Raw genomic sequence first — 16,727 nt, forward strand, 5'->3', positions numbered from 1 at the left:
AAAAAAAAAAAAAAAAAAAAAAAAAAAAAAAAAAAAAAAAAAAAAAAAAGACCTGAAGGAGGGGAGGGAATGAGGCACGCAGAATCTGGGGGCAGATAATTCAAGGCAGAGAAACAGCCACTGAGGAAATACTCTTTCCTCAGTGCAAAGCCCTGAGGCGGAAACCTCCCCAACACCCTTAAGGGACAGTGACTGAAAACTTGAGCAGGGGGAGAAGAGGAGAGAAGGTCAAAGAGGTCAGGATCTGCTGGGCGCGGTGGCTCAAGCCTGTAATCCCAGCACTTTGGGAGGCCAAGACGGGCGGATCACGAGGTCAGGAGATCGAGACCATCCTGGCTAACACAGTGAAACCCCGTCTCTACTAAAAAATATAAAAAACTAGCCGGGCGAGGTGGCAGGCGCCTGTAGTCCCAGCTACTAGGGAGGCTGAGGCAGGAGAATGGTGTAAACCCGGGAGGCGGAGCTTGCAGTGAGCTGAGATCTGGCCACTGCACTCCAGCCTGGGCGACAGAGCGAGACTCTGTCTCAAAAAAAAAAAAAAAAGAGGTCAGGATCCTGGGGAGTCCTTGATAGGCTAATGTGATGACTTTGGCTTTTTCTTCCGCTCAGACCAGGAGTCTTTGCAGGATTTTGTCAGAGGAGTAATGTGATCTTTTTTTTTTTTTTTTTTTTTTTGGGACGAAGTCTTGCTGTGTTGCCCAGGCTGGAGTGCAGTGGCACGATCTCCGCTCACCGCAAGCTCCACCTCCCGGGTTCAAGCAGTTCTCCTGCCTCAGCCTCCCAAGTAGCTGGGACTACAGGTGCCCGCCACCTCGCCCGGCTAATTTTTTGTATATTTAGTAGAGTTGGGGTTTCACTGTGTTGGCCAGGATGGTCTCTATCTCCTGACCTCATGATCCGCCTGCCTCAGCCTCCCAAAGTGCGGGGATTACAGGCATGAGCCACCGCGCCCGGCTAATCTGACTTATTTTTAAACAGAATCACTCTGGCTACTGTGTTGAGAAAAGACCCAGGGGAAACAAAGACTGGAGCAGGGAATCTTTTATCAGAGCTGGTAGTAGCTCTGACCCAAGTGATAGAAGTGGAGACAGTGAGAAGTGATTAGATTTGAGATCTGTTTTGAAGATAAAGGCAGAAGGATTTCCTGAGAGATGACACACGGGGTGTGATGTAGTTGCCATTAACTGAGATGGGGAAAATGGGGAGAAGTAGGCTTTTGGGGGAAGAGCAGGAGCTCTGTTTGGGATGTGTTAAATTGGGGGTATCTGTGAGACACCCAGGGGTATCAAGCAGGGAGTTGCAGGAGTGAAACTAGACCTCAAGGGAGAGGCCTGGGCTAGAGACACAAATTTGGTTGTCGTCAGCAGTGATGGTATTTAAATCTGTGAGTCTGGATGAGGTCACCAAGGGAGTGTGTGTGGACAGAAAAGAAATGAGGTCCTCCACTCAGCCCTAGGGCACTCCAATGCTGAGAGGTTGGGAAGTTCAGGCAGGATCAGCACAGATGACTGAGAAGTGACAGTCAGCAAGGTAGAAGGAAAACGAAGAGAATGTGCTGTCTTCAAAGCCATGTGAAGACAGTGTTGCAAGGAGCAGTCAGAAATCAACGGTGGCAGATGCAGCTGCATAGTGGCCAAGGAAGATGAGGGCTGGAAAACTGCCTGTTGGATTTAGCAGCATGGAGGTCCTTGAGAAGTGCAGTGTTGCACAGCAGTGGGGGTAAGGCCTGGCCGAAGCATTTCCTCCTGGCAGAGATGGGGAGACGTGGATATATTCTTCAGGGCAGGTGCTGCTTACCAAGCCCCTGCCAGGTGCCACCAATGATATACCCATCTGTACCAACTCCCTATGTGTACCAACAACTCCATGAGAGAACTGTGGTTACACAGGCTCAGGGCTTGCCCAAGGTTCACCTGGAGACGAGGTCCTCAGTCAGGCCTGTCCGACTCTGAAGCCTATGACCTTTCTGCTCCACTGCATCTGATGCCTGGTGCAGGTTCTTCCAAACCTCACTCCTCTACCTCCTCCCAGCCTCCCTTCACATGGCGAGTCGGGACCTAGCTGGGGACTCACTGACTGTCTTGCCTGGTGGGTGTGATTTGCCTAGGTGTAGACAAACACCCGCCTACCAGTTTTCCTTGCAACACCTGCAGCACGCACAGGTGATTGGAGAATGCAATAAACAGGCCTCACCCTCAACCTTCAAGCTTCATACTTACTCACCCAGGCTTTGGCTTCAAACAGTCCTGAGTTCAAATCCCAATTCTGGGCCGGGCGCGGTGGCTCACGCCTGCAATCCCAGCACTTTGTGAGGCTGAGATGGGCAGATCACGAGGTCAAGAGAGGGAGACCAGACTGGCCAACATGGTGAAACCCCGTCTCTACTAAAAATACAAAAAATTAGCTGGGTGTGGTGGTGCATGCCTGTTGTCCCAGCTACTCTGGAGGCTGAGGCAAGAGAATTGCTTGAACCTGGGAGGCGGAGGTTGCAGTGAGCTGAGAGCGCGCCACTGCACTCCAACCTGGCAACAGAGTGAGACTCCATCTAAAAAAAATATATATATATATCCCAACTCTGCCACATACTAGTTATATGACTGTGCAGATCAATTAGCAGGTTGGGCCTTGGTTGCCTCACTTGTATAATGGGGATTAAAAGTCTCTGCCTCTCAGAGTTGTGAGGACACAGGATGCATCACTGTTAGTGAATAGTAAGCACTCACTAGAGTGAGTAACTGGTTTTGCTGACTATTGGAATTGGTGAAGGAGTTTGCAGCTGGCTGGGAAATAGATTAGCAGTGACCAGGCAGCCGTCTCCTGCTGGTATGGGAAGAGATGGGCATCTTGTCATGGTGCCTCGGAGTTGGTGGAGTTGGAGGGGTAATGGGGGAGACAGGGCCTCAGCTGGGGCTCTTGCCTGGAGCCCAGAAAGCTGGGTGGGAAGGAATGAGGGAAAAACAGTGTGAGCCTCAGATAATTTATTGCATAACACCTATTCCCTCATACTGTCAGTGAGGATTAAAACTAATAACATAAGCCAGGCGCGGTGGCTCACACCTGTAATCCCAGCACTTTGGGAGGCCGAGGCAGGCGGATCACGAGGTCAGGAGATCGAGACCATCCTGGCTAACACGGTGAAACCCCGTCTCTACTAAAAATCCAAAAAAGTAGCCGGGCATGGTGGTGCGTGCCTGTAGTCCCAGCTACTCGGGAGGCTGAGGCAGGAGAATGGCGTGAACCCAGGAGGCGGAGCTTGCAGTGAGCCGAGATGGTGCCACTGCACTCCAGCCTGGGTGACAAAGCGAGACTCCGTCCCAAAAAAAAAAAAAAAACAACTAATAACATATAAGGCCAGGCGCAGTGACTCACACCTGTAATCCCAGCACTTTGGGAGGCTGAGGTGGGCGGATCATTTGAGGCCAGGAGTTCGAGACCAGCCTGGCCAACATGGCAAACCCATCTCTACTAAAAATACAAAAATTAGCCAGGTATGGTGGTTCATGCCTGTAATCCCAGCTACTCGGGAGGCTGAGTCACAAGAATTACTTGAGCCTGGGAGGCAGAAGTTGCAGTGGGCCGAGATCACACCATTGCACTCCAACCTGGGCAACAGAGTGAGACTTTGACTCAAAAAAAAAAAGAACTAATGCGTATAAAAATTATGAGGCTGGCCACGGTGGCTCACGCCTGTAATCCCGGCACTTTGGGAGGTCAAGGCGGGCAGATCACCTGAGGTCGGGGGTTCGAGACCAGCCTGGCCAACATGGTGAAGCCCCATCTCTACTAAAAATACAAAAATTAGCTGGGTGTGGTGGCAGGCACTTGTAATCCCAGCTACTCGGGAGGCTGAGGCAGGATAATCACTTGAACTTGGAAGGCAGAGGTTGCAGTGAGCCAAGATCATGCCACTGCACTCCAGCCTGAGCAACAGAGCAGGGTTCTGTCTTGAAAAAAAAAAAAAAAAAAAGCCGGGTGCGGTGGCTCACGCCTGTAATCCCAGAACTTTGGGAGGCTGAGTCGGGTGGATCACGAGGCCAGGAGATCAAGACCATCCTGGCTAACCAGGTGAAATGCTATCTCTACTAAAAATACAAAAAATTAGCCAGGCGTGGTGGCGGGCGCCTGTAGTCCCAGCTACTCGGGAGGCTGAGGCAGGAGAATGGCATGAACCTGGGAGGTGGAGCTTGCAGTGAGCCAAGATTGCGCCACTGCACTCTAGCCTGGGCGACAGAGTGAGACTCCATCTCGAAAAAAAAAAAGAAAAGAATGAAAAACATTTCCTTAGATGAAGCTTCCCACAGATGCTGGCCCTGCTTCCTAAGCCCAAGTTGGTAGCTGTGTTCCCATTGATCTCCTCAGTGCCTGGATGGTAGCAGCAGATGGCACCAGGACTCAATATACAGAAACTTCTGTTTGGGAGACCAGGAGGCTTCATCAGACCAACAGGGAGTGCTGTTTGCTGGCATGTGGATAGTGCCAGGCACTTTGCTGACATTCCCTACTAGCTTGGCTTATTATCCCTGTTTTACAGATATCAAAACTGAGGCTGAGCCAGGCATAGTGGTAGGTACCTGTAATCCCAGCTACTTGGGAGACTGAGGCAAAAGGATGTCTTGAACTCAGGAGTTTGAATCCAGCCTGGGCAACATAGCAAGACCCTATCTCTTAAAAAGTAAAAATTGGCCAGGCACAGTGACTCACGCCTGTAATCCCAGCACTTTGGGAGCCCGAGGCGGGCAGATCACGAGGTCAGGAGATCGAGACCATCCTGGCTAACACGGTGAAACCCCGTCTCTACTAAAAATACAAAAAATTAGCCGGGCATTGTGGCGGGAGCCTGTAGTCCCAGTTACTGGGGAGGCTGAGGCAGGAGAATGGCGTGAACCTGGGAGGCAGAGCTTGCAGTGAGCCGAGATCGTACCACTGCACTCCAGCAATAAAAATAAATAAAAATTAAGAAAAAGGGACTTAAAGGAACTAACTAGACCCTTAATTCCCTAGCAGCAAGCGGACTTGGGGGGAAACAAAACAAAACAAAAAAACCTGAGGCTGAGAGAGGTTGGGTGGCTTGTCCATGGTTGTCTGCTGGGGAAGCAAGCCCTCCCTTCCCATCCTCATCTGACTGACTCTCAGGCCTGTCTCTCAATGGCCCCACATGTGTATATGTCAAATCGTGTGGCTCCCTTCCTTCACTTCGATGTCTTTTACAGGGTTCCTACAATAGTCATATGTTAAAAGCACAAATTTGGGGTAGCTTGTTGCCAGTGGGAATCTTCACAACAAAGCATCCCACTAGAGCCCATACTTACGTCCTTCCTCTTGGTCAGTCCCATGTGCCCAGCACTGGCACCCTCTGTGAACAGACCTTGGGTTGGGCACAGTCACCCAGAGATAAAGCAGAAAGGAGAGGGAGGCAGACATGGAAACAAATCGGTGCGTTTGGTGTCTCAATAAGTGCTGCAAGCTTGTTCTTAGCTTTTCCAACACACCCTGCTCCATTCTGCCCCTTCGCATATACTCTTCTCTGCCAAGATCTCTCCTCCTTGCTTTGCTGACTCCAGTTTATCCTTCGGATCTCAGCTTGGTTGTTACTTCTTCAGCAAGCCCTCCCCATGTAGGTTAACCATCTCTGCTGTGCTGCCCCAGACATAGTATTTATTCTCTACTGTAGTTGCCTAGCTATTTGTCTGTCTGCCCTGCTAGAGGGTAAGCGCCACAGAGGCAGGGATCATGGCTATTTTCTCACTATTATATCATGAGTATCTGGAACAGGGCCTGGCACATAGAAATAACTCAAACACACGTGAATGAAGAAGTCAGTTGAACAAGGGAGAGGGCCACATATTGAGCTGATGGCACAGATGTGCAATCTGACCTCCCTCCTCTCTTGTGTTGGTCTTTCAGTTGTGGTCGCCAGGACCCCCCCAGAGCCAAGACCTTCTCCAGAAGGTGACCCTTCCCCCCCACCACCACCGATGTCAGCCGTGGTCCCTGACACTCCCCCGGACACCCCACCTGCCATGAAGAATGCCACTAGCTCTAAGCAGCTCCCACTGGAACCAGAGAGCCTCTCAGGGCAGGTCGGGCCTAGGCCAGCCCCCGTGCAGGAAGAGTCCCCTTCCTCTGAAGCAAAGAGCAGAGGACCCACCCCACCAGCCACGGGCCCACGGGATGCCAGACCTCCTCGAAGGAGCAGCCAGCCATCTCCAACAGCAGTGCCAGCCTCTGACAGCCCTCCCACCAAGCAAGGTGTGTGTAATGATCCCGGCCTGGGCCTAAACCCCTTGGCTCAGGGTCCTGGCCCTGGATCATGCCAACTGAAAGAGTCCTGTTTGCCCTAGAGGAGATGAGGAAAGGATGGGGTGAGGCCCGGAGGGAGGGATCTGAGGCTGACTCCTCTTTGGGGACAGCCTTTTGACCTGTCTGTTCTTGTTCCCTCTGCTTAGAGGTGAAGAAGGCAGGAGAGAGACACAAGCTGGCAAAGGAGCGGCGAGAAGAGCGGGCCAAGTACCTGGGTGAGTGCGCAGGAAGTCTCATCATCTTCTTCATCATCATGATCAGCATCCTAATAATAACACCAACAGGCTGGGCGCAGTGGCTCACGCCTGTAATCCCAGCACTTTGGGAGGCCGAGGCGGGCGAATCACCTGAGGTCGGGAGTCTGAGACCAGCCTGACCAAGCGTGAAGAAACCCCGTCTCTACTAAAAATATAAAAAATTAGCCGGGCATGGTGGCACATCCCTGTAATCCCAGCTACTCAGTAGGCTGAGATAGAAGAATCACTTGAACCTGGGAGGCGGAGGTTGTGGTGAGCCGAGATTGCGCCAATGCACTCCAGCCTGGGCAACAAGAGCGAAACTCCGTCTCAAAAAAATAATAATAATAATAACATCAACACTTCTGCAACACTTAATTATGTGCACTGTGCTAAGAGCAGGACACGCGTTATCTAATTTAATCCTCAACCCATTTTGAGAAGGAAACAGAGGCTCAGAGAGATGAAATCATTTGCTTAAGCCACACAGCTAGTACAGTAGCTGAGATTCAGACCCAGAAGCCTCCTGTCACCCCAGATCTCATGCATGCTCTTAATCACAGTATGTGGACCTCTGTCTGGTAGCCCCCCAAGTCAGATGGGGATCTTGCACTAAAGCATTCATTTCTCCTTCAATCCTGAGAGCCCATAAGGCCAATGGAGGAGAAATAGGCCTCTCCTGAGTCCTGTCTTCAGTAAGCCTCTCAGTTTGAGGGGGTTGTCTCAGACTGAAAGCTCCACCTAAGCAGGCAGGAGAAAAACCCACCCAGGAAGTGGGTAGCAGGGCTGGCCACTTGGAGGAAATGTCCTTGGCCCAGGCCTGCTGCAGAACCCTTCACATGCCACTGGGCTCCTTTGTCCACAGCGGCCAAGAAGGCAGTGTGGCTGGAGAAGGAGGAGAAGGCCAAGGCGCTGCGGGAGAAGCAGCTCCAGGAGCGCCGGCGCCGGCTGGAGGAGCAACGTCTTAAAGCCGAGCAACGTCGTGCAGCCCTGGAGGAACGGCAGCGGCAGAAGCTCGAGAAAAACAAGGTGCGGCATGGGTCTCCATGAATCCGTGTACACGTGTGCTCACTGTCTGCATACCGGTGCAGTGTGTATGCATATCCATGTTCACGGCTCTGCATTATCTGTGTCTACGTGGTCCTATTTGTGCTCACATCTACAGTTGTGTCCCTGTGTTAGAATATCTGGGGACCTGTGCAACTGCAGGCACATTTGCTTCTGAATGTGCCACTGTAGGCCCCTGTAACTGTTTACTGTCAGTACCTGTGTTCGTCCGTGTGCCCCATGCGTCTGTGTGTGTGTCTGCAGGTATGTGTCTGTGTGTGTATCTGCAGGTATGCGTCTGTGTGAGCGTGCCTAGCTCTGTCATGTGGGTAAAGCCCTAGCTTGAGTGCTGGTGAGGAAATGAAGGAAATGGCCACCTGGCCCTACCTGGGGGGCCTCAGGCTAGAGGGAACACATAGCCCCAAGGTCAGGACCCTCAGTGCCTGAGATACGGCCTTGCCTGGGAGCCCCAGGTAGGGAGAGTCCCACCAAATCATCAGAGAAGCAACTCATACACTCAGGAAATGACTCAAGAACAGTGAAAAGCTCCCCAAGAACAAGTCAAAAGGGATCTTGGTCCTTAATCATAGCAAGGATTTAGTAACCTTGGATACCTGCAATGAGTCAGGAAAAGACTCGGAGGGAAGGGAGTGGGGGAGGCATTGACACAGGAGGAAGAAGGGCCTCTATCCCAAATTCAATGAATGTTTTCAGTCCACATCTCTCTTCTCCCCACCTTCCCCCAGGAGCGCTATGAAGCAGCCATCCAACGGTCAGTGAAGAAGACGTGGGCTGAAATCCGGCAGCAGCGCTGGTCCTGGGCAGGGGCCCTGCACCACAGCTCTCCAGGACATAAGACCAGTGAGTAGGCTGGAGGGGCTGAGGAGTGGGTGGGCAAGGCTGGGATGGCAAGTAAAGGAAGGGAACAACTTCCCTACAAAGAGCTGGTGGCTCCCTGCAGCAGGTGTGCCTTGCTTTATGTGACTTGTGTCTTCTAGAATGGTCCGTAAGCCAAACTGTCCCTTTCCAAGGACTTCCACTATCAAATCAGAGATGGATTCTCTCCATTTGGTTTGCTCTTCAAACCTCTGTCATTTTAGGATTAGCCTTCTTTGCGCCTGTCAATTATTATTAGTTGTTGATACATAAAAGACTTTAATGCCCTACAGACACTGGATCTTAAAGAAACTGTCACTCCTTGTCTCAGAAGGTAGATTTTTGTCTCTGAGTTTTCTCCGCGTAGGGCCACCATGGATTTTGGTCTGATTCTTTGCTGGCATGTATGTACCACTGTGCTTGGATGTCTTTATGCAACGGCAAGTTTCAGTATTTCTAGCTGTGTATCTTCGGTGTATGTGCTCCTGGACCCGTGCATTGTGTGTCTTAATATGTGTTTGCCTTGGCGTGTTTGTGGCCTTGTGTACCTCAGTGAGGGCTCCTAAGTCAAGACAGACTTGGGTTCCAGCTCTGGCACTTGCAGCGCGACCTTTAACTTCTTGAAGTCTCACTTTCTTCATCTATAAACTGGGGATAATGCTACTACTTGCCCCCGAGGTGGTAGATAGATGTTTGAAGGATCAAATGAGGTTACATGTGTGTGGTGCCCCACACAGTACCTGGCACATGGTAAGCATCAACAAATGTGAGCTGCTACAAATGTCATGATGAGGTTGCTTCGATGTGTTTGTGGCTTGTGTGCATCTGGGTCTGACACACTATCTGTTAGTGTTTGTGTCTCTGTCCCTGTGCATGTCTGTATACATGTGTGCATGCCAAAGTATCTGCCACTCTATATGCCTGTATCTGCATGTCTTTTTGTGATTCTGGATGAATACGTGGATTTGTGCAAGTGACTGTGACTGTGTAGGTCCTGTTTAGGAGCGTTTTTGCATTTATCCCAGTACATGGGTGTTGTATCCGTAACGCGTTGGCTGGGCAGTGTCAGCAAGTGCCAGTGCTGGGGGGTTATGGGGAGGTTGCAGTACCCAGCCATAAGGAATGGCTTCCTTGGTCTGGCCAGGAAAGCTGTAGTTTCTCTAGTTTTACTCATCTCCCCCCTTTGTTTCTTCTCCGTCGGCTCCCCCAAGCCAGGTTGTCTCTGGTCACCTACCTGCCACCCTCCCTCTCCCAGGGCCAAGGCTGCCTCCTGCTCCTCATCCTAGCCTGCCCACTCCTCCCTCTCCCACCCTGCCCTCGGAGCATCCTGCATGGAAGGCCTCGGTGCCCCCCACTGGCTCCTGCCTGGCCCGGCCCTAATGCCGTGTCTTTTCCCCTCCAGGTGGGAGCAGGTGCTCCGTGTCGGCAGTTAACCTGCCCAAACACGTGGACTCTATAATCAACAAGCGGCTCTCAAAGTCCTCTGCCACGCTCTGGAACTCCCCCAGTAGAAGTAAGAGAAGGCCCAGCCCTTCCCCCTCCAGAGCCCCTTGTAGCTCCCACCAAGTTTCCTCCAGAGCTCAGCAAGAACACCAGGTCCCTGGAGCCCTCACATACTCCAGGTCCCCATCCCCACTCTACCTTACCCAGGGCTCTGTGCCCCTCGGGGGAGCCGGCATATGGGTCTGGACCCTGAGGACAGAGGTTGCCCTGTAGGAGAGGAGAAGGGAGACAAAGCACAATGCCTCAGAGGGCAGGAAGTCTGGCAGGGGCCTCAAGAGCAAGTTGGAGGTGGTGGCTGGGGGTGGGGACAGGCAGGCAGCCTTTTCTGCAACCACAGCCAGCTGGCCTGGCCAACCTTAGCCAGGTGGCATTGTCCCCATGTGTCAGACTGGCCTGGGTGCTGTGGGGTGGAGGGGTCCCTCATTCTGGCTCTACCCTAAAGGGCCCATGCAATCCTGCCCTCTCTGCCTTCAGAGCCCCAGCCATGGGCTTGGCTGGTTCCAGAGTTGAGCCAACCAAGGTGGCATAGCCCCTGCATTCCCACCATGCCCTGGTGCTCATATGTGAAGGAGCCATGGTGGGAGTTATTTATAAGTTTCTCTTGCATTTGTTTGGTTGCTTTGTTGCCTAGCAACCAAATCAGCTGCTGTACCAACCCCACCTGACTGAGGCTTAAAAATAGCCCAGCAGCTGAGGGGACAGAGCAGGGTGGCCTAGGGCAGGCAGGCACCCTAGCAGCCTCTCCTTGGCACAGGACTGCTAAAAGCTGGGTCACAGGAGCACAACGACCCTCACTGTCCCAAATCCATGGGACAGCTTCAGCTGGGTCAGCCCTCTGAGAGCAGGAGGGGCAAGACCTTACACTGGGACATGGCAGAGGGCAATTGGGTCTTCTTCCAATCCTGGATGGCTCCTTCCTATATGCGCGGTTCAGGGCCCTTTCACCTGGGGACCGTTGTAGGCAGGGACCCTCATCTGATGCAGGATGTTGCCCTGGGAAGTGTCTGGTTGCCTGGGTCTGCAGTGGAAGTCCAGATCGTAGGGAGGACAAGTGTGGCCCCGGTGTGATTGTGGGGAGAGGCCTCCCGGGTGAGCAGCCTTGGCCTTGGCATGGGGATGGTGCCTGGTCTGCCCCCATGCCTCTCCCTGCCTCCTGCGGCCCCCACAGTGACCGGCTTCGCCTGGCCTTCTACCCCCAGATCGCAGCCTGCAGCTGAGCGCATGGGAGAGCAGCATCGTGGATCGTCTGATGACGCCCACCCTCTCCTTCCTTGCTCGGAGTCGCAGCGCGGTCACACTGCCCCGCAACGGCCGGGACCAGGGTAGGGGCTGCGACCCTGGGAGAGGCCCTACGTGGGGCCGGGCAGGGGCCAGCCTGGCGCGCGGGCCGCAACCCGACCGCACTCATCCCTCTGCAGCCGTGCCGGTGTGCCCGCGCTCGGCCTCCGCCAGCCCTCTGACGCCGTGCAGCGCCCCCCGAAGCGTGCACCGCTGCGCCCCCGCCGGTGAGCGCGGGGAGCGCCGCAAGCCCAGCGCCGGGGGCAGCCCCGCTCCGGTGCGCCGCCGGCCGGAGGCCTCGCCGGTGAGTGGCTCGACTGGTTCGAGCGGCCGCGCAGGTGGGACAGGCAGCCTGGAACTGGGGAACGCGGGCGCTGCTGACCTCTACTCTCCTCTTCCGTTCCTTCTTCCCTGCCAGGTGCAGAAAAAGGAGAAGAAGGACAAGGAGCGGGAAAACGAGAAGGAGAAGAGTGCCCTAGCCCGGGAGCGCAGCCTCAAGAAGCGCCAGTCGCTGCCCGCCTCACCGCGCACCCGCCTCTCCGCCAGCGCCGCCTCAGAGCTCAGGTGGGCGCGGGCGGTGCGAGGGACGCTGCCCCTCACCGGGTCATTTATTCATCACTCACAAATATTTATTGGGCATCCCACCTCTAGAATGCAATTTCCTTGAGGGCAAATTTCTCTGTTTTTTTGTTTGTTTGAGACAGGGTCTCCCTCTGTCACCCAGGCTGGAGTGCAGCAGCACAGTCTCGGCTCACTACAGCCTCGACGTCCCGGGCTCAAGCTATCCTCCCACCTCAGCCTTCCAAGTGGCTGGGACTACAGGCGCGCCACCACACCCGGCTAATTTTTTGTGTTTTTTGGTAGAGGGAGGTTTCACTACGTTGTGCAGGCTTATCTCGAACTCCTGAGCTCAGGTGATCCACCTGTCTCGGCCTCCCAAAGTGCTGGGATTACACGTGTGAGTGTGAGCCACCTCGCCCAGCCTCCATTTTTTTTTAATTGTTTTCTTTTTTTCCTTTTTCTTTTTCTTTTTTTTTTTTTTAAGTATTTTGGTTACTGAAGTACCGCATCATCTAAAACAGTGCCTGGCACCTGGTAACCACTCCGTGAATGCCTACTGAAGGCAAGAGTAGTGCCTCATGCCTGTAATCCCAGCACTTTGGGAGGCCAAGGGGAGGATTGTTTGAGCCCAGGAGGTCGAGGCTGCAGTGAGCTAGGTATGATCATGCCACTGCACTCCAGCCTGGGGGACAGCCAGATTCTGTCTTAAAAACAACAAAACCTGCTGAATGAATGGACCTTCCAGGTAGCACTCATGGTGCTGAGGACACGTTGCTGAGCTAACCCAGGCGTGGTTTTTTTCTCTTATTAAACTTACAGGCTATTGGTGGGGCACAGACAATAGTCAATCCCACAGAAACATGTCATTACAAACTGGGGTATATAATCTAAAAGGGAATGGTGCGTTTCTGTGAGAGCAAGGGGGAGCGGTGCTGATGTAGGCTGGAGGAGGGGGCACCTCCCAGAGGAAGGGACAAGTTCTCAGCATGTGGGTGTGTGTGTCTCCTAACTCTTCCCTTTTCCCTTTTCTCTTAGCCCCAAATCCAAGGCCCGGCCATCCTCTCCCTCCACATCCTGGCACAGGCCTGCCTCCCCCTGCCCCAGCCCAGGGCCAGGCCACACTCTGCCTCCAAAGCCACCGTCCCCGCGAGGCACCACTGCATCCCCCAAAGGGCGGGTTCGGAGGAAGGAGGAGGCAAAGGAGAGCCCCAGCGCCGCAGGGCCCGAGGACAAGAGCCAGAGCAAGTTCAGGGCCAGTGACGAGAAGGAGCCAGCAGCCCCAGCCTCACCGGCACCTTCTCCGGCGCCCTCGCCCACCCCATCCCCGCCCCAGAAGGAGCAGCCCCCCGCGGAGATCCCTGCAGGTAGGCATGAAGAGAGGGGAGGGGTTAGCCTAGCGAGAGAAGCCAGCTTCTCCTGCGTGGGGATGTGGGCCGCCAGAGATGCCTGAGGACTGGGAGTGGGACATGGACGGAGGAGACTCCTGCCCTCAGCAGTCCCAGGCCCACAACACAGGCCGCTGGGAGCTGACGGCAGGAAGGGATGCTGGCGGTGCCTGCGTGGGTGTGCTGACTGACGCCTGGTCCCGGATCCCCCTCCAGACGCTGCTGTCTTGACCTCACCCCCAGCCCCTGCTCCCCCGGTGACCCCTAGCAAACCAATGGCCGGCACCACAGACAGAGAAGAAGCCACTCGGCTCCTGGCTGAGAAGCGGCGCCAGGCCCGGGAGCAGCGGGAGCGCGAGGAGCAGGAGCGGAGGCTGCAGGCAGAAAGAGACAAGTGAGTGCGCCTCGGGGACTGAGGGGGCCCTCGTGGGCGCTGGAGAAGAAGCAGAGTCCGAGCCTGAGCCGTTTGCTCCGTCCCCCAGGCGAATGCGAGAGGAGCAGCTGGCACGGGAGGCCGAGGCCCGGGCGGAGCGGGAGGCGGAGGCCCGGAGGCGGGAGGAGCAGGAGGCACGAGAGAAGGCGCAGGCCGAGCAGGAGGAGCAAGAGCGGCTGCAGAAGCAGGTGCCCCCGGCGGGCGGGCGGGAGGCGGCTGGGCGCGGGCGCCGCGGGCCGGGAAGCCTGGAGTCAGGTGCCCCATGCTCATGGGGGTCTTTGGCAGAAAGAGGAGGCCGAAGCTCGGTCGCGGGAAGAGGCGGAGCGGCAGCGTCTGGAGCGGGAAAAGCACTTCCAGCAGCAGGAGCAGGAGCGGCAAGAGCGCAGAAAGGTGTGCGCACGTGGGCGGGGATTTGTGGGCGGGCCTGGGCAGGGCGGCCAGGTGGGCGGGGCCTGGGCTTAGAGCGGGTGGGACGGAAAAGCGCTGGGGCAGATTCCAGCTCCTGTCCTGGAGAGGGCTGCTATGAATTGGGAGGCCCTAAGACCACAAGGCCGGGGCTGGCTGGTGGGAGGTTTAGGATTAGGGGCGGAGCTCGAGACTAACTGATATGCGGCCTCCAAACAGCGTCTGGAGGAGATCATGAAGAGGACTCGGAAGTCAGAAGTTTCTGAAACCAAGGTCAGAATTTCCCCGAAGGGCAGTGCTGGGCGTGGGGGCAGGGGTGGGAAAAGGAGGCTGCGGAAAGACATCTATGGCCAAGGAGAGCGGGGCTGTCGGGGAGGCCGCTGCGGCCCGGGCAAGGGGAGGGCAGAACTCAGTCCTAAGTGGATGGAACCGGCTGTCCCTTGAGCCTGACTGCTCTTCCTCTTCAAAGCAGAAGCAGGACAGCAAGGAGGCCAACGCCAACGGTTCCAGCCCAGGTAAAGCCCCCGTTCCCCTCACCTCCCTTCCCTTTGCCACCCTCCTCCTCCATCCTCACCTCTCTTGCCAGCCCTTGGCTGATGGCGCCTCTTTCCCTGTGACAGAACCTGTGAAAGCTGTGGAGGCTCGGCCCCCAGGGCTGCAGAAGGAGGCTGTGCAGAAAGAGGAGCCCACCCCACAGGAGCCTCAGTGGAGGTACCAGCTTCCAATCCCAGGGTCCCTGAGCAGGGAGGCAGACTGCAGCTGGAGCTGCGGGGTGGCCTGGGCTTTCCCGGGAGGTGAGCTGCTGAGCCTTGGCCTCTGCATCCACAGTCTCCCAAGCAAGGAGTTGCCAGGGTCCCTGGTGAATGGCCTGCAGCCTCTCCCAGCACACCAGGAGAATGGCTTCTCCCCCAAGGGACCCTCTGGGGACAAGAGTCTGAGCCGAACACCAGAGGCACTCCTGCCCTTTGCAGAGGCAGAAGCCTTCCTCAAGAAAGCTGTGGTGCAGTCTCCGCAGGTCACAGGTAGGTCTCCTGATTCCTGGACCTAGCTCTATTCCTCCCAGCAGCCTTCCCTGTACTCCCTAGCCCTGCCTTCTCTTCTGGCTCTGCCAGGCCCCCTCTCCTGCTCCGCCTTGAAGACCCCCAGCTATCTGGGTTTGAGTGCTGTTTGCCGTGACTGTTTCCTTTCCCCTTTTTCCCCAGAAGTCCTTTAAGAGGGTTTGCCTTGGATCCGGGCACAGCTGTGAGGGCTCCTCTGCATCACCTACCAGGATGTCTGGAGGAGAAAAAGACAGAGCAAAGATGGAAGTGGCCTGGGCCCCTGGGGGTGGGTCCTCTCTGTTGTTTTTAATCTGCACCTTATAGACTGATGTCTCTTTGGCTGGAGCCAGATCTGCCCCTCAGTGCATTTGTGTGCTCGCACGCGCAGACATCCCCTCTCCCCCATACACACACATACACTCACAGCCTCTCTGGCCTCTTCCCTTGGGGAGGGGCCACCTGTAGTATTTGCCTTGGTTTGGTGGGGTACAGTGGATGTGAATACTGTAAATAGCTTGTGCTCAGACTCCTCTGCGTGGAGAGGGTGGGTGCAGGAGGCAGACCCTCCCCGCAAAGCCCCCTGGGGAGATCTTCCTCTCTCTATTTAACTATAACTGAGGGGGATCCCAGGTCTGGGGATGGGGGACACCTTGGGCCACAGGATACTGGTTGCTTCAGGGGTACCCATGCCCCCTGCCCTTGCCTGGAATCAGTGTTACTGCATCTGATTAAATGTCTCCAGAAATAAAGTGAGAATAATTCTGCCAATCCTGCCTGTTCTTGGAGCTGGTGGTGGAGGTGGGAGCAGGTGGCCTCCTGAGTTCTAAGAACTGAAGAAGCCTCGGGCTAGTGATACTAGTCCTGAACCCCTGCCCTATGGTCTTCCAGTTTAGTCATGAATTCATTCATTTATTCATTCAACAAATACTGTTGCATCTACTCTGTATCAGGGAGTGGGCTATGCACTGGGGATGCAATAGTCAGAAAAGATGTAACCTCTGTTACATACACTACTCCTTGTGCAGTTTATAGTCTAGTGGGTGAGTGTCGTGGACACTGTGGGCTGCCCACTCAACAACTTTTCCCATTGCCCCTTCCTCATTCCAAACAGAATCTCTATTCAGGTAGCCATCTTTCTCTTAGACGGCGCCCTGTGCTTCAGCAGAGGTGGATCTTAGCTGCGGGGTGAATCATGATTGTGATTGAGACCAAAAACAATGGTCCCAAATCCCTCATGATTGACTGGTGTAGGCATGGACATGTGACAGTTTCAGCCAGTAGACATGAAGGGAAGCCTCCTGGGGGCTTCAGGAAAGGTGTCCTCATTTATTTTTTTTGAGACGGAGTCTCTGTTGCCCAGGCTGGAGTGCAGTGGCGCGATCGCAGCTCACTGCAAGCTTTGCCTCCTGGGTTCAAGCGATTCTCCTGCCTCAGCCTCCTGAGTAGCTGGGACTACAGGCGCCCGCCACCACACCTGGCTAATTTTTGTATTTTTAGTAGAGATGTGGTTTCACCATGTTAACCAGGATCGTTTCTATCTCCTGACCTCATGATCTGCTTGCCTTGCCTCCCAAAGCACTGGGATTACAGGTGTGAGCCACCGGCATTCTCATTTTTGACAATGTGGTCATCAGCCTCGGTGATGACCTCTTGATGATGTCCC

The 16,727-nt window shown here is 54.8% G+C and overlaps 1 protein-coding gene across 6 annotated transcripts in view; it reads left to right on the forward strand.

The window, feature by feature from the left end:
* The window catches only part of MAP7D1 (MAP7 domain containing 1), a 26,609-nt gene extending 10,777 nt beyond the window's left edge, over nucleotides 1-15,832 (forward strand). The window contains exons 2-18 of one of the 6 annotated variants that reach the window (XM_025380276.1): nucleotides 5,905-6,249; nucleotides 6,447-6,515; nucleotides 7,402-7,565; nucleotides 8,330-8,444; nucleotides 9,862-9,972; nucleotides 11,162-11,284; nucleotides 11,381-11,544; nucleotides 11,659-11,804; nucleotides 12,837-13,165; nucleotides 13,403-13,580; nucleotides 13,669-13,807; nucleotides 13,905-14,009; nucleotides 14,244-14,297; nucleotides 14,497-14,539; nucleotides 14,645-14,735; nucleotides 14,853-15,046; nucleotides 15,227-15,832. In XM_025380276.1, coding sequence (XP_025236061.1) covers nucleotides 5,905-6,249; nucleotides 6,447-6,515; nucleotides 7,402-7,565; nucleotides 8,330-8,444; nucleotides 9,862-9,972; nucleotides 11,162-11,284; nucleotides 11,381-11,544; nucleotides 11,659-11,804; nucleotides 12,837-13,165; nucleotides 13,403-13,580; nucleotides 13,669-13,807; nucleotides 13,905-14,009; nucleotides 14,244-14,297; nucleotides 14,497-14,539; nucleotides 14,645-14,735; nucleotides 14,853-15,046; nucleotides 15,227-15,237 — 2,381 coding nt within the window. In that variant the 3' untranslated portion in view covers nucleotides 15,238-15,832. Of the gene's footprint in view, nucleotides 1-5,733; nucleotides 6,250-6,446; nucleotides 6,516-7,401; nucleotides 7,566-8,329; nucleotides 8,445-9,861; nucleotides 9,973-11,161; nucleotides 11,545-11,658; nucleotides 11,805-12,836; nucleotides 13,166-13,402; nucleotides 13,581-13,668; nucleotides 13,808-13,904; nucleotides 14,010-14,243; nucleotides 14,298-14,493; nucleotides 14,540-14,644; nucleotides 14,736-14,852; nucleotides 15,047-15,226 lie in introns of those variants that run through there. The other 5 variants (XM_025380268.1, XM_025380259.1, XM_025380241.1 and 2 more) reach the window with 5 other exon arrangements.
* The last annotated feature ends 895 nt before the right edge of the window (nucleotides 15,833-16,727 follow it).

Source organism: Theropithecus gelada, chromosome 1, assembly GCF_003255815.1.
Source record: "Theropithecus gelada isolate Dixy chromosome 1, Tgel_1.0, whole genome shotgun sequence".
Lineage (NCBI taxonomy): Eukaryota > Metazoa > Chordata > Mammalia > Primates > Cercopithecidae > Theropithecus > Theropithecus gelada.